Source organism: Paramisgurnus dabryanus, chromosome 23 (genome assembly GCF_030506205.2).
Source record: "Paramisgurnus dabryanus chromosome 23, PD_genome_1.1, whole genome shotgun sequence".
Lineage (NCBI taxonomy): Eukaryota > Metazoa > Chordata > Actinopteri > Cypriniformes > Cobitidae > Paramisgurnus > Paramisgurnus dabryanus.
This window is the reverse complement of record NC_133359.1, coordinates 14,902,221-14,919,495: the sequence shown is the minus strand read 5'-3', so window position 1 is coordinate 14,919,495 and position 17,275 is coordinate 14,902,221. Positions and strand designations below refer to the sequence as shown.

General features: G+C 39.1%; 1 protein-coding gene across 1 annotated transcript in view; it reads left to right on the top strand.

The window, feature by feature from the left end:
* shank2b (SH3 and multiple ankyrin repeat domains 2b) overlaps positions 1 to 17,275 on the top strand; it is a 254,294-nt gene that overhangs the window by 124,440 nt on the left and 112,579 nt on the right. Inside the window, exon 4 of the mRNA XM_065291651.2 lies at positions 16,966 to 17,037. Within this exon, the coding sequence (XP_065147723.1) occupies positions 16,966 to 17,037 (72 nt within the window). The remainder of the gene's footprint in view (positions 1 to 16,965; positions 17,038 to 17,275) is intronic.

Here is a 17,275-nt window from a genome sequence, read left to right as displayed (position 1 = left end):
CCTAGAGCGCTCGTGTGATTGGCTTGATTTTTGGTATGCATCATCTAGAGACACTCTAGACAAAAAGTTATCAAAAGATTTTCGGTAGACCTATCCGTTGTCGTATAACGCATCAAAGAATGCGAGGGCAAGCACGCCAAAATGAGTTTGAGCCTGTATCTTCGCAAAACTTTTGCGTATTAATATGAGACTTGGTATATGTCATAACAGTGATGACCTGAGGGTGCATGCACCATTTCGTCACACTGCCCCCTACTGGTCACGAGATATAAAAAATGTCTATTTTTGCTTATAACTACTGCAAATTTGAATGTAAAATTATGAGACTGGTCTTGTTAGATTTCGTGAGGCATGGCGAGTCAAACGATACCAAACGGTTTTTGGTCGGCCATTTTGTGTGTCGGCCATTTTGAATTTTTCTTTAAGTTCAAGTATTTCAGAAACGCATATGCGTATTGTTATGAAACTTGGTATGGTTCCTCAGCAACATGTTCTGGGAGGACTTGTAAACTTTCCGGTGCCCCCTAGTGGTCAAGAGATTTGAAGCTATATCTCTGCATCTTTTTATCGTATTTAAACCAAATTTGGTGGGTGTCATCACAATCAAGACCTGAGTCACAATTTATTTTTTGGTCAGTGCCCCCTAGTGGTCAAGTCATTTAAGGCTATATCTCTGCATCTCTTTATTGTATTTACACCAAATTTGGTGGGTGTCATCACAATCAAGACCTGAGTCACAATTTATTTTTTTGTCAGTGCCCCCTAGTGGTCAAGTCATTTAAGGCTATATCTCCGTATCGCTTTATTGTATTTACACTAAATTTGGTGGGTGTCATCACAATCAAGACCTGAGTCACAATTTATTTTTTTGTCAGTGCCCCCTAGTGGTCAAGTCATTTAAGGCTATATCTCCGTATCGCTTTATTGTATTTACACTAAATTTGGTATGTGTCATCACAGTCATGACCTGAGGCACCATCTATTCTTTCGGCACAGTGCCACCTAGTGGTCTCAAGATACGAAACAATTGCTTTTTTTCATAAAACTAATGCAAACTTAGATCTTAAATCATGACAGTCATCATGTATGAATCATTTTTTGCCATGTTTGGCTTGACCCCGGCATCGCTGCTTGCAGCTATATTTATTATTATTATTTTTCTTCCTCGTTCTTCCGCCGAAAGTCAATGGCAGCCCATAGAACCGTACATAGGAAAGTTATGAATTTTGGCACACATGTAGAGGACAGTCTCAGAAGTTACTATAGCAACATTGGTGTGTCTGACTCAAACCCTCTAGCGCCACCAACAGTCCAAAAATCCACTTATGTTCATGCTTATAACTTCTGACCCATGAGTCCTAGAAACTAAATTCTTATTTCCTCTGAATCCTTGGCTCAAGATGATTCAAATGCACACAGTGATGTCATTTGTGTCATGCACATCTTTCCGCCATTTTGAATTTTTCGTAAAACCTACTTTTTCGAACTCCTCCTAGACCGTTTGTCCGATTTGCATGTCCTTTGGTATGTAGCATCTAGAGACACCCAAGACAAAAAGTTATCAAAAGCTTTTTGATAGACCAATGCGTTCTCATATAAATTGACAACATATATGGCGGCGAGCACGCCAAAACGGACGTGAGGCCTTATCTTCGCAACACTTTATTGTATCGACACGAAACTTGGTATATGTCATAACAGTCATGACCTGAGGGTGCCTGCAACGTTTCGTCACAGCGCCACCTAGTGGTCACGAGATTCGAAAAATGCCTATTTTCGCTTATAACTACTTCAAACTTGAGTCTAAAATCATGAAGGTGGTCTTGTTAGATTCCTTGAGGCATGCCGAGTCAAACGATACCAAACGGTTTTCGGTCGGCCATTTTGGGTGTCGGCCATTTTGAATTTTCTCATTAAGTTCAGTATTTCACAAACAGAATAGCGTATCGCTACGAAATTTGGCATGGTTCATCAGTGACATGTTCTGAGCGCACCTATAAATCTTTAGGACGGCGCCACCTACTGGTCAGGATATGTAAAAAAATGTTTTTAAATCTTTATATCATTTGATTAAATTGCCACTATTACATAAGACTTCACTCTATTGATTCCTTGGCTCATGCTGAGTCCGACTGTACCAAATATGTCTGAGTCAAACCTACTTCCTGTCGGCCATTTTGAATTATATTGAACAGCTACTTTTTCAAACTCCTCCTAGAGCGCTCGTGTGATTGGCTTGATTTTTGGTATGCATCATCTAGAGACACTCTAGACAAAAAGTTATCAAAAGATTTTCGGTAGACCTATCCGTTGTCGTATAACGCATCAAAGAATGCGAGGGCAAGCACGCCAAAATGTGTTTGAGCCTGTATCTTCGCAAAACTTTTGCGTATTAATATGAGACTTGGTATATGTCATAACAGTGATGACCTGAGGGTGCATGCACCATTTCGTCACACTGCCCCCTACTGGTCACGAGATATAAAAAATGTCTATTTTTGCTTATAACTACTGCAAATTTGAATGTAAAATTATGAGACTGGTCTTGTTAGATTTCGTGAGGCATGGCGAGTCAAACGATACCAAACGGTTTTTGGTCGGCCATTTTGTGTGTCGGCCATTTTGAATTTTTCTTTAAGTTCAAGTATTTCAGAAACGCATATGCGTATTGTTATGAAACTTGGTATGGTTCCTCAGCAACATGTTCTGGGAGGACTTGTAAACTTTCCGGTGCCCCCTAGTGGTCAAGAGATTTGAAGCTATATCTCTGCATCTTTTTATCGTATTTAAACCAAATTTGGTGGGTGTCATCACAATCAAGACCTGAGTCACAATTTATTTTTTGGTCAGTGCCCCCTAGTGGTCAAGTCATTTAAGGCTATATCTCTGCATCTCTTTATTGTATTTACACCAAATTTGGTGGGTGTCATCACAATCAAGACCTGAGTCACAATTTATTTTTTTGTCAGTGCCCCCTAGTGGTCAAGTCATTTAAGGCTATATCTCCGTATCGCTTTATTGTATTTACACTAAATTTGGTATGTGTCATCACAGTCATGACCTGAGGCACCATCTATTCTTTCGGCACAGTGCCACCTAGTGGTCTCAAGATACGAAACAATTGCTTTTTTTCATAAAACTAATGCAAACTTAGATCTTAAATCATGACAGTCATCATGTATGAATCATTTTTTGCCATGTTTGGCTTGACCCCGGTATCGCTGCTTGCAGCTATATTTAGGGGTCAAGCCCCGAAGGGGCGAAGACCCCTATTGTATTTGTTAGTTTTCTTATTATTATTATAATAATTATTCTGCTTCTTCTTCTTCTTCTTCTTCTTCTTCTTCCGCCATTGCGGTCTATGGCAGCCCATAGAACCGTACTTAGGAAAGTTATGAAATTTGGCACACTGATAAAGGACAGTCCAATGTGTCCCCACAGCAAATTTGGAGTCTCTATCTCTAACCCGCTAGCGCCACCAACAGTCCAAATTTGAACTTATGTTTTTGCTTATAAAAAAACATGTTAAAATTATGCTTTACTTCTGATCCGTAAGTCCTAGAAACGAAATTCTTGTTTCCTCTGATTCCTTGGCTCAAGACGATTCGATTGGACCCTATGACGTCATTTTCCGTCATGAAAATTTTTCCGTCATTTTGAATTATTCGTAAAACCTACTTTTGCGAACTCGTCCTAGAGTTTTTACCCGATTGCCGCGAAAATTGGTATGTAGCATCTAGAGACCCTCACGGCAAAAAGTTATTAAAAGAATTTTGATAAACCAATCCGTTGTCGTATAGCGTGTCAACAAATTTTACGTAGAGCGCAAAAAAACTGATTTTAGGCTGTATCTTCGTCAAACTTAGGCCTATTGACACGACACTTGGTACTTGTGATGCCAGTCATGAACTGAGTGTGCATGCACAGTTTCGTCGCAGCACCACCTAGTGGCCAGACAGATGATTTATACACCTATAACTTTGGCTGCGATCAACGTATTTTGACGGGACTTGATTTTTAGGAGTCCTGAGTAGTCGCCGAGTCCAACGATACCAAACATGCCAGATTTCGCTTTACGGTTAGCCCTGCGCAGCAAAACAGCACTTAAAAAACACGCGCGAATATCTCCGCGAGCGTTATTCCGATCGACTCGAAAACACCATTGGAAGAACATTGCATTACCTTCTGAACAAAAAGTTCTATTGGCGTTATATTAAAATTTTCATCAGAAATGGCCGAAAATTGCAAAAAACGAAAAATTACCTTAAGATTTTGTGTTTTTTACACATAAATGGTTATAACTTCGCAACGAAAAGAGATTTTTTCACCAGATTTGATTCGCTGATGTACGAGCAGAGTCTGAGGTCATACAAAAACATTGGTATGCCTTCACCACTAGTTGGCCTTATAATTGGACAAAACCTTTCATATCAAGCAAGCCCTATGGTCATACAACTATTTCTTTGCTGAACTAAAATGTATAGTCAGAAAACTAGCTAAATGTAACGCAGTCATGCCCTGAGGTTGCATGCACAATTTTGTCATAGCGCCACCTAGTGGCTTGGAGATAGAAAATAGCAATTTTTGCCTAAAACTACTGCAACAACACATCTAAAATCATAAGTCATCATGAATTCTTCATTTCATGGCTTGGACTATTATCGCTGGTGGATGTGAATCTACTCTCTAGCAACCAATGAGATTACCTACACAACTGTTTTTGAAAGAGCTTTTTCTCTGCATCAGAACATCGTAGAGACATGGGGATGGTCTCTTTTGACTGATTTAACTTGTTGTAACATGTTGTGACCCATGTTATGCCACTGCATACATCACTCACATGTCCTTCCGTGCTCTAATGTTCCATGATTGTCAATAACAGAAGGACGATTGCATTAGACAAGAACATAGATTATTTTTGTTGATTACTTTTGCGTTTTTTTCATTTGAAATCATGAGGTTTACCTAGGTTCTGTAGTATTCTTATCCAAACTCAACTTTACACCCTTCTGTGCCCTTTTCGGCTTGACCCCGGTATTGCTGCTTGCAGCTATATTTAGGGGTCAAGCCCCGAAGGGGCGAAGACCCCTATTGTATCCGTTAGTTTTCTTTTTATTATAATAATTATTATTATTATTAGTTATTCTTCTTCCGCCATTGCGGTCTATGGCAGCCCATAGAACCGTACGTAGGAAAGTTATGAAATTTGGCACACTGATAAAGGACACTCCAATGTGTCCCCACAGCAAATTTGGAGTCTCTATGTCAAACCCGCTAGCGCCACCAACAGTCCAAAATTGCACTTATGTTTTTGCTTATAACTTCTGATCCGTAAGTCCTAGAAACAAAATTCTTGCTTCCTCTGATTCCTTGGCTCAAGACGATTCGATTACACTCTATGACGTCATTTTCCGTCATGAAAATTTTCCCGCCATTTTGAATTATTCAAAAAACCTACTTTTTCGAACTCGTCCTAGAGCTTTTGTCCGATTGCCACGAAAATTGGTATGTATCATCTTGAGACACTCATGGCAAAAAGTTATCAAAAGAATTTCGATACAGCAATCCGTTGTCAAATACCACCTTAACGAATTTTACGTAGAGCGCAAAAAAACAGATTTTAGGCTGTATCTTCGTCAAACTTAGGCCTATTGACACGACACTTGGTACTTAAGATGCCAGTCAGGAACTGAGGGTGCATGCACAGTTTCGTCGCAGCGCCACCTACTGGCCAGACGAATGTTTTATACACCTATAACTTTGGCTCTGATAAACGTATTTTGACGGGACTTGATTTTTAGGAGTCCTGGGTAGTCGCCGAGTCCAACGATACCAAACATGCCAGATTTCGCCTTACGGTTAGCCCTGCGCAGCAAAACAGCACTTAAAAAACAAGCGCGAATATCTTCGCGAGCGTTATTCTGATCGACTCGAAAACACCATAGGAAGAATATTGCATTACCTTCTGAACAAAAAGTTCTATTGGCGTTGTATTAAAATTTTCATCAGAAATGGCCGAAAATTGCAAAAAACGAGAAATTACCTTTGAATTTTGTGTTTTTTACACATAAATGGTTATAACTTCGCAACGAAAAGAGATTTTTTCACCAGATTTGATACGCTGATGTACGAGCAGAGTCTGAGGTCACACAAAAACATTGGTATGCCTTCACCACTAGTTGGCCTTATAATTGGACAAAACCTTTCATATCAAGCAAGCCCTATGTTCATACAACTATTTCTTTGCTGAACTAAAGTGTATAGTCAGAAAACTAGCTAAATGTAACGCAGTCATGCCCTGAGGTTGCATGCACAATTTTTTCATAGCGCCACCTAGTGGCTTGGAGATAGAAAATAGCAATTTTTGCCTAAAACTACTGCAACAACACATCTAAAATCATAAGTCATCATGGATTCTTCATTTCATGGCTTGGACTATTATCGCTGGTGGATGTGAATCTACTCTCTAGCAACCAATGAGATTACCTAATCAACTGTTTTTGAAAGAGCTTTTTCTCTGCATCAGAACATCGTAGAGACATGGGGATGGTCTCTTTTGACTGATTTAACTTGTTGTAACATGTTGTGACCCATGTTATGCCACTGCATACATCACTCACATGTCCTTCCGTGCTCTAATGTTCCATGATTGTCAATAACAGAAGGACGATTGCAATAGACAAGAACATAGATTATTTTTGTTGATTACTTTTGCGTTTTTTTCATTTGAAATCATGAGGTTTACCTAGGTTCTGTAGTATTCTTATCCAAACTCAACTTTACACCCTTCTGTGCCCTTTTCGGCTTGACCCCGGCATTGCTGCTTGCAGCTATATTTAGGGGTCAAGCCCCGAAGGGGCGAAGACCCCTATTGTATCCGTTAGTTTTCTTTTTATTATTATTATTATTCTTCTTCCGCCATTGCGGTCTATGGCAGCCCATAGAACCGTATGTAGGAAAGTTATGAAATTTGGCACACTGATAAAGGACAGTCCAATGTGTCCCCACAGCAAATTTGGAGTCTCTATCTCTAACCCGCTAGCGCCACCAACAGTCCAAAGTTGAACTTATGTTTTTGCTTATAACTTCTGATCCGTAAGTCCTAGAAACAAAATTCTTGTTTCCTCTGATTCCTTGGCTCAAGACGATTCGACTGGACCCTATGAAGTCATTTTCCGTCATGAAAATTTTTCCGCCATTTTGAATTATTCGTAAAACCTACTTTTGCGAACTCGTCCTAGAGTTTTTACCCGATTGTCGCGAAATTTGGTATGTAGCATCTAGAGACCCCCTCGGCAAAAAGTTATCAAAAGAATTTCGATAAACCAATCCGTTGTCGTATAGCGCGTTAACAAATTTTACGTAGAGCGCAAAAAAACAGATTTTAGGCTGTATCTTCGTCAAACTTAGGCCTATTGACACGACACTTGGTACTTGTGATGCTAGTCAGGAACTGAGTGTGCATGCACAGTTTCGTCGCAGCGCCACCTAGTGGCCAGACAGATGTTTTTTACACCTATAACTTTGGCTGTGATCAACGTATTTTGACGGGACTTGATTTTTAGGAGTCCTGAATAGTCGCCGAGTCCAACGATACCAAACATGCCAGATTTCGCCTTAAGGTTAGCCCTGTGCAGCAAAACAGCACTTAAAAAACACGCGCGAATATCTCCGCGAGCGTTATTCTGATCGACTCGAAAACATCATAGGAAGAATATTGCATTACCTTCTGAACAAAAAGTTCTATTGGCACTATATTAAAATTTTCATCAGAAATGGCCGAAAATTGCAAAAAACGAAAAATTACCTTAAAATTTTGTGTTTTAATAACAAAATTGGTTATAACTTCGTAACGCAAAGAGATTTTTTCACCATATTTGATACGCTGATGTACGACCACAGTCTGAGGCTACACAAAAAAAATTGTATGGTTGCACCACTAGTTGGCCTTATAATTGAACAAAACCTTTGAAATCAAGCCACCCTATGGTCATACAACTGTTTCTTCACTAAACTAAAGTGTATAGTCATAAAACTAGCTAGATGTAACACATTTATGACCTGAGGTTGCATGCACGAATTTTGTCATTGCGCCACCTACTGGTTTTGAGATAGAATATGGCATTTTTTGCCTAAAACTACTGCAACAACACATCTAAAACCATGAGTCATCATGGATTATTCCTTTCATGGCTTTGACTATAATCACTAGAGGATGTCCATTTACTCTCTAGCAACCAATGAGAATACGTTATCAACTGTTTTTGCAAGAGCTTTTTCTCTGTATCAGAACATCACAGAGACATGGGGATGGTCTCTTTTGACTCTTTTAACTTGTTGTAACATGTTGTGACCCATGTTTGCCCACTGTAAGCATCACATACATGTCCTTCAGTGCTCTAATGTTCCATGATTGTCAATAACCGAAGGACAGTTGCAGTAGACAAGAATATAGATTATTTTTGTTGATTACCTTTGCATTTTTTCATCTGAAATCATTAGGTTTACCTAGGTTCTTCAGTCTGCTTATCCAAACGCAACTTTACATCCTTCTGTGCCCTTTTCGGCTTGACCCCGGTATTGCTGCTTGCAGCTATATTTAGGGGTCAAGCCCCGAAGGGGCGAAGACCCCTATTGTATTTGTTAGTTTTCTTATTATTATTATTATTATTATTCTGCTTCTTCTTCTTCTTCCGCCATTGCGGTCTATGGCAGCCCATAGAACCGTACGTAGGAAAGTTATGAAATTTGGCACACTGATAAAGGACAGTCCAATGTGTCCCCACAGCAAATTTGGAGTCTCTATCTCTAACCCGCTAGCGCCACCAACAGTCCAAAGTTGAACTTATGTTTTTGCTTATAACTTCTGATCCGTAAGTCCTAGAAACGAAATTCTTGTTTCCTCTGATTCCTTGGCTCAAGACGATTCGACTGGACCCTATGACGTCATTTTCCGTCATGAAAATTTTTCCGCCATTTTGAGTTATTCGTAAAACCTACTTTTGCGAACTCGTCCTAGAGCTTTTGCCCGATTTCCACGAAAATCGGTATGTAGCATCTACAGACCCTCACGGCAAAAAGTTATGGAATTCATGTCAATTCGTCCATCCGTTTCCGTAAACCGCGTCAACGAATTTTAAGTAGAGCACAAAAAAACGGATTTGAGGCTGTATCTTCGCCAAACTTAAGCCTATTGACACGATACTTGGTACTTGTGATGCCAGTCAGGAACTAAGGGTGCATGCAGAGTTTCGTCACAGCGCCACCTAGTGGTCAGACTTATGCTTTAAACGCCTATAACTTTGGCTCCGATTGACATATTTTCACGGGACTTGTTTCTTTGGAGTTCTGAATAGTTGCCGAGTCCAACGATACCAAACATGCCAGATTTCGCCTTACGGTTAACCCTGCGCAGCAAAAGAGCACTTAAAAAACACGCGCGAATATCTCGGCGAGCGTTATTCCGATCGACTCGAAAACACCATAGGAAGAATATTGCGTTACCTTCTGAACAAAAAGTTCTATTGGCGTTATATTAAAATTTTTATCAGAAATGGCCGAAAAATGCAAAAAACGAAAAATTACCTTGAAATTTTGTATTTTTACACATAAATGGTTATAACTTCGCAACGAAAAGAGATTTTTTCACCAGATTTGATACACTGATGTATGAGCAGAGTCCGAGGCCACACAAAAAAAATGGTATACCTGCACCAGTAGGTGGCCCTATAATTGAACAAAACCTTTGAAATCAAGCCACCCTATGGTCATACAACTGTTTCTTCACTAAACTAAAGTGTATAGTCATAAAACTAGCTAGATGTAACACAGTTATGACCTGAGATTACATGCACAACTTTGTCATTGCGCCACCTAGTGGTTTTGAGAGAGAAATATGGTATTTTTGCCTAAAACTACTCCAACAGTACATCTAAAATCTTGGGTCATCATGTATTATTCCTTTCATGGCTTGGAGATCATTGGTGCATGCCAATTAATTCCTTAGCAACCAATAAGGATACCTTATCAATCCTTTTTACAAGAGCTATATCTCTGCATCAGAACATCGTAGAGACATGGGGGTGGTCTCTTTTGACTCATTAACACCACTGTAACATTTTGTGAGCTGAGAATTGCCACTGCAAGCACCACTCACATTTTCTTCAGTGTTCTAGTTGTCAATGCTCCTCGAGAGGAGAGGAAGAGATTACACTGAATGAAAACACAGCTTTTTTGCTGATAACTGTTATATTATTTAGTCTGAAATCAAGAGATTTTCCTAGGTTCTTTAAACTGCTCATTTGAATTCAACTTTACTTTCTTCTGTGCCCTTTTTGGCTTGACCCCGGCATTGCTGCTTGCAGCTATATTTATTATTATTATTATTAGTTATTCTTCTTCCGCCATTGCGGTCTATGGCAGCCCATAGAACCGTACGTAGGAAAGTTATGAAATTTGGCACACTGATAAAGGACAGTCCAATGTGTCCCCACAGCAAATTTGGAGTCTCTATCTCTAACCCGCTAGCGCCACCAACAGTCCAAAGTTGAACTTATGTTTTTGCTTATAACTTCTGATCCGTAAGTCCTAGAAATGAAATTCTTGTTTCCTCTGATTCCTTGGCTCAAGACGATTCGATTGGACCCTATGACGTCATTTTCCGTCATGAAATTTTTTCCGCCATTTTGAATTATTCGTAAAACCTACTTTTGCGAACTCGTCCTAGAGTTTTTACCCGATTGCCGCGAAAATTGGTATGTAGCATCTAGAGACCCTCACGGCAAAAAGTTATCAAAAGAATTTCGATAAACCAATCCGTTGTCGTATAGCGCGTCAACAAAATTTTCGTAGAGCACAAAAAAACAGATTTTAGGCTGTATCTTCGTCAAACTTAGGCCTATTGACACGACACTTGGTACTTGTGATGCCAGTCAGGAACTGAGTGTGCATGCACAGTTTCGTCGCAGCGCCACCTAGTGGCCAGACAGATGTTTTTTACACCTATAACTTTGGCTGTGATCAACGTATTTTGACGGGACTTGATTTTTAGGAGTCCTGAATAGTCGCCGAGTCCAACGATGCCAAACATGCCAGTTTTCGCCTTACGGTTAGCCCTGCGCAGCAAAACAGCACTTAAAAAACATGCGCGAATATCTCCGCGAGCGTAATTCTGATCGACTCGAAAACATCATAGGAAGAATATTGCATTACCTTCTGAACAAAAAGTTCTATTGGCACTATATTAAAATTTTCATCAGAAATGGCCGAAAATTGCAAAAAACGAAAAATTACCTTTAAATTTTGTGTTTTTACACATAAATGGTTATAACTTCGTAACGCAAAGAGATTTTTTCACCATATTTGATACGCTGATGTACGACCACAGTCTGAGGCTACACAAAAAAAATTGTATGGTTGCACCACTAGTTGGCCTTATAATTGAACAAAACCTTTGAAATCAAGCCACCCTATGGTCATACAACTGTTTCTTCACTAAACTAAAGTGTATAGTCATAAAACTAGCTAGATGTAACACATTTATGACCTGAGGTTGCATGCACGAATTTTGTCATTGCGCCACCTACTGGTTTTGAGATAGAATATGGCATTTTTTGCCTAAAACTACTGCAACAACACATCTAAAACCATGAGTCATCATGGATTATTCCTTTCATGGCTTTGACTATAATCACTAGAGGATGTCCATTTACTCTCTAGCAACCAATGAGAATACAATATCAACTGTTTTTGCAAGAGCTTTTTCTCTGTATCAGAACATCACAGAGACATGGGGATGGTCTCTTTTGACTCTTTTAACTTGTTGTAACATGCTGTGACCCATGTTTGCCCACTGTAAGCATCACATACATGTCCTTCAGTGCTCTAATGTTCCATGATTGTCAATAACCGAAGGACAGTTGCAGTAGACAAGAATATAGATTATTTTTGTTGATTACCTTTGCATTTTTTCATCTGAAATCATTAGGTTTACCTAGGTTCTTCAGTCTGCTTATCCAAACGCAACTTTACATCCTTCTGTGCCCTTTTCGGCTTGACCCCGGCATTGCTGCTTGCAGCTATATTTATTATTATTATTATTATTAGGGGTCAAGCCACGAAGTGGCGTAGACACCTATTGTATCTGTTAGTTTTCTTATTATTATTCATCCTAGTTCTTCCGCCATTGAAGTCAATGGCAGCCCATATAACCGTACGTAGGAAAGTTATGTAATTTGGCACACATGTAGAGGACAGTCTTAGAAGTTACTATAGCAACATAGGTGTGTCTAACTCAAACCCTCTAGCGCCACCAACAGTCCAAAAGTCCACTTATGTTCATGCTCATAACTTCTGACCCGTGAGTCCTAGAAACTAAATTATTGGTTCCTCTGAATCCTTTGCTCATGATGATTCAATTGCACACATTGATGTCATTTGTGTCATGCAAATCTTTCCGCCATTTTGAATTTTCCGTAAAACCTACTTTTTCGAACTCCTCCTAGAGCGTTCGTCCGATTTGCATGTCCTTTGGTATGTAGCATCTAGAGACACCCCAGACAAAAAGTTATCAAAAGCTTTTTGATAGACCAATGCGTTCTCATATAAACTGACAACATATATGGCGGCGAGCACGCCAAAACGGACGTGAGGCCGTATCTTCGCAAAACTTTATTGTATCGACACGAAACTTGGTATATGTCATTACAGTCATGACCTGAGGGTGCCTGCAACGTTTCGTCGCAGCGCCACCTAGTGGTCACGAGATTCGAAAAATGCCTATTTTTGCTTATAACTACTTCAAACTTGAGTCTAAAATCATGAAGGTGGTCTTGTTAGATTCCTTGAGGCATGCCGAGTCAAACGATACCAAACGGTTTTCGGTCGGCCATTTTGGGTGTCGGCCATTTTGAATTTTCTCATTAAGTTCAGTATTTCACAAACAGATTGGCGTATCGCTACGAAATTAGGCATGGTTCATCAGTGACATGTTCTGAGCGCACCTATAAATCTTTAGGACGGCGCCACCTAGTGGTCAGGATATGTAAAATAAATTTTTAAAATCTTTATATCATTTGATTAAATTGCCACTATGACAGAAGACTTCACTCTATAGATTCCTTGGCTCATGCTGAGTCCGACTGTACCAAATATGTCAGAGTCAAACCTACTTCCTGTCGGCCATTTTGATTTTTATTGAACAGCTACTTTTTCGAACTCCTCCTAGAGCGCTCGTGTGATTGGCTTGATTTTTGGTATGCATCATCTAGAGACACTCTAGACAAAAAGTTATCAAAAGATTTTCGGTAGACCTATCCGTTGTCGTATAACGCATCAAAGAATGCGAGGGCGAGCACGCCAAAATGTGTTTGAGCCTGTATCTTCGCAAAACTTTTGCGTATTAATATGAGACTTGGTATATGTCATAACAGTGATGACCTGAGGGTGCATGCACCATTTCGTCACACTGCCCCCTACTGGTCACGAGATATAAAAAATGTCTATTTTTGCTTATAACTACTGCAAATTTGAATGTAAAATTATGAGACTGGTCTTGTTAGATTTCATGAGGCATGCCAAGTCAAACGATACCAAATGGTTTTTGGTCGGCCATTTTATGTGTCGGCCATTTTGAATTTTCTTTAAGTTCAAGTATTTCAGAAACGCAATTGCGTATTGTTATGAAACTTGGTATGGTTCATCAGCAACATGTTCTGGGAGGACTTGTAAACTTTTCGGTGCCCCCTAGTGGTCAAGAGATTTGAAGCTATATCTCTGCATCTCTTTATCGTATTTACATCAAATTTGGTGGGTGTCATCACAATCAAGACCTGAGTCACAATTTATTTTTTGGTCAGTGCCCCCTAGTGGTCAAGTCATTTAAGGCTATATCTCTGCATCTCTTTATTGTATTTACACCAAATTTGGTGGGTGTCATCACAATCAAGACCTGAGTCACAATTTATTTTTTGGTCAGTGCCCCCTAGTGGTCAAGTCATTTAAGGCTATATCTCCGTATCGCTTTATTGTATTTACACCAAATTTGGTGGGTGTCATCACAGTCATGACCTGAGGCACCATCTATTCCTTCGGCACAGTGCCACCTAGTGGTCTCAAGATACGAAAAAATAGCTTTTTTTCATAAAACTAATGCAAACTTAGATGTTAAATCATGGCAGTCATCACGTATGAATCATTTTTTGCCATGTTTGGCTTGACCCCGGTATCGCTGCTTGCAGCTATATTTATTATTCTTCTTCTTCTTCCGCCATTGCGGTCTATGGCAGCCCATAGAACCGTACGTAGGAAAGTTATGAAATTTGGCACACTGATAAAGGACAGTCCAATGTGTCCCCACAGCAAATTTGGCGTCTCTATCTCTAACCCTCTAGCGCCACCAACAGTCCAAAGTTGCACTTATGTTTTTGCTTATAACTTCTGATCCGTAGGTCATAGAAACGAAATTCTTGTTTCCTCTGATTCCTTGGCTCAAGACGATTCGACTGGACCCTATGACGTCATTTTCCGTCATGAAAATTTTTCCGCCATTTTGAATTATTCGTAAAACCTACTTTTTCGAACTCGTCCTAGAGCTTTTGCCCGATTGCCGCGAAAATTGGTATGTAGCATCTAGAGAACCTCACGGCAAAAAGTTATCAAAAGAATTTCGATAAACCAATCCGTTGTCGTATAGCGCGTCAACAAATTTTACGTAGAGCACAAAAAACAGATTTTAGGCTGTATCTTCGTCAAACTTAGGCCTATTGACACGACACTTGGTACTTGTGATGCCAGTCAGGAACTGAGTGTGCATGCACAGTTTCGTCGCAGCGCCACCTAGTGGCCAGACAGATGTTTTTTACGCCTATAACTTTGGCTGTGATCAACGTATTTTGACGTGACTTGATTTTTAGGAGTCCTGAATAGTCGCCGAGTCCAACGATACCAAACATGCCAGATTTCGCCTTACGGTTAGCCCTGCGCAGCAAAACAGCACTTAAAAAACATGCGCAAATATCTCCGCAAGCGTTATTCCGATCGACTCGAAAACACCATAGGAAGAACATTGCATTACCTTCTGAACAAAAAGTTCTATTGGCGTTATATTAAAATTTTCATCAGAAATGGCCGAAAATTGCAAAAAACGAAAAATTACCTTTTACAATTTGGGTTTTTATACATAAATGGTTATAACTTCGCAACGAAAAGACATTTTTTCACCATATTTGATACGCTGATGTATGAGCAGAGTCTGAGGCCACACAAAAAAATTGGTATGCCTGAACCACTAGGTGGCCCTATAATTGAACAAAATCTTACATATCAAGCAAGCCCTATGGTCATACAACTATTTCTTCACTAAACTAAAGTGTATAGTTATAAAACTAGCTAGATGTAACACAGTTATGAACTGAGGTTGCATGCACAACTTTGTCATTGCGCCACCTAGTGGTTTTGAGATAGAAATATGGTATTTTTGCCTAAAACTACTCCAACAGTACATCTAAAATCTTGGGTCATCATGTATTATTCCTTTCATGGCTTGGAGATCATTGGTGCATGCCAATTAATTCCTTAGCAACCAATTAGGATACCTTATCAATCCTTTTTACAAGAGCTATATCTCTGCATCAGAACATTGTAGAGACATGGGGGTGGTCTCTTTTGACTCATTAACACCACTGTAACATTTTGTGAGCTGAGAATTGCCACTGCAAGCACCACTCACATTTTCTTCAGTGTTCTAGTTGTCAATGCTCCTCGAGAAGAGAGGGAGAGATTACACTGAATGAAAACACAGCTTTTTGCTGATAACTGTTATATTACTTAGTCTGAAATCAAGAGATTTTCTTAGGTTCTTTAAACTGATCATCCAAATTCAACTTTACTTTCTTCTGTGCCCTTTTTGGCTTGACCCCGGCATTGCTGCTTGCAGCTATATTGTGGTTTTGACATTGGCTGTCATTATAAGTGTGTCATGAATATTTTTCTGACCACTTTTTACCAGTGATACAATTTAAATGTGTCATATTAATCAGTATCTTGTTGACTAAAACATAGCATCGTTTTGAAAATATTTTGACTCAGCGTGGTTAATTGTAACGCTGTGTTACAACTAACCCCTCAGCACTTATGATATGACAACCGCTAACGTTAGCGTAATTCCTGGCGTTGTTTTAATTAGGCTTCACACGAATGATTGCTGGCTGCCAACAAAATAAATGTGCTGTCTTATCAAAAATCGTGTGTCAGATGTATTTTTGTTAATATCTTTAATATTGATTTAATAAAGTCACCGTCAAAGATTGAAATCATAATGAAATGAATGTCTAAAATCAGACTTTGATGCTCATTACTTCAGAATTTCATTTTGAAACTGTAGTATGGTTATTACAGACTGGGTCACATATAAAAAAAAAATTCTCACATATTTAGACATTTGTATCCATTTATAATTGAACTATTGTTAGAAAAGGACTGAATGAATGAATACAGTGTGGATAGCTGTCTATTATAGACAGATATATAAACAATATCCACTTCAAGTATATAGACAAAATAGTATTGAAATATTTGCCTGCAAACTTAATTTTTAACAAGTGTTACAACTTACCCCCTGCCTGTTACAATTAACCCCACCTATGGGGTAAGTTGTAACGTTTGCACTTCTGTCACATTTGGTGTAATTGTCTAAGAATGGTAAGTAATAGAAACAAACTTCAAATGTTCATTTGTAGCAGAGATGTGTGTGTTGCTTGTGTAAAAATATAATTAATCAAACTCAAATATTTTTTGAATGATTGAGCCAAAACCAAAAAGCGTTCTCTCCTACTATTTAAAGTGTATTGACCTTGTATTTGCCAAAACATTATTATGTTACAATATGGAATGATTCAATACAACAGTGATTGATAAATTCATCCAATATAAGCATTTTTGCATTTCTTGTCTTGACTTATTTTCCAGTTTCGTTATAAGAGCAGAGTGTACAAGCAGCCGAACGTCAATGAAAAACAGATCGAGAAACTCCACACGCAGGTAAGAATTATTCAACTTATTTTGTACTTTATCTATGACATATGTAAATTAGCCTACTATGCATATTTATTAAAAACGTGTCTATTTTTTGACACCCAGCTGGTTGTTAACTTGTCTTCCGTTATGATAATTGACTATTTTACATGCATATCAAATGAAAGCTGTTTGCTTAATTGCGAGCGAGAGATGATGTCCTGGGACACGATGGTGAAACAAGAAAAGAAACATTAACAATCAA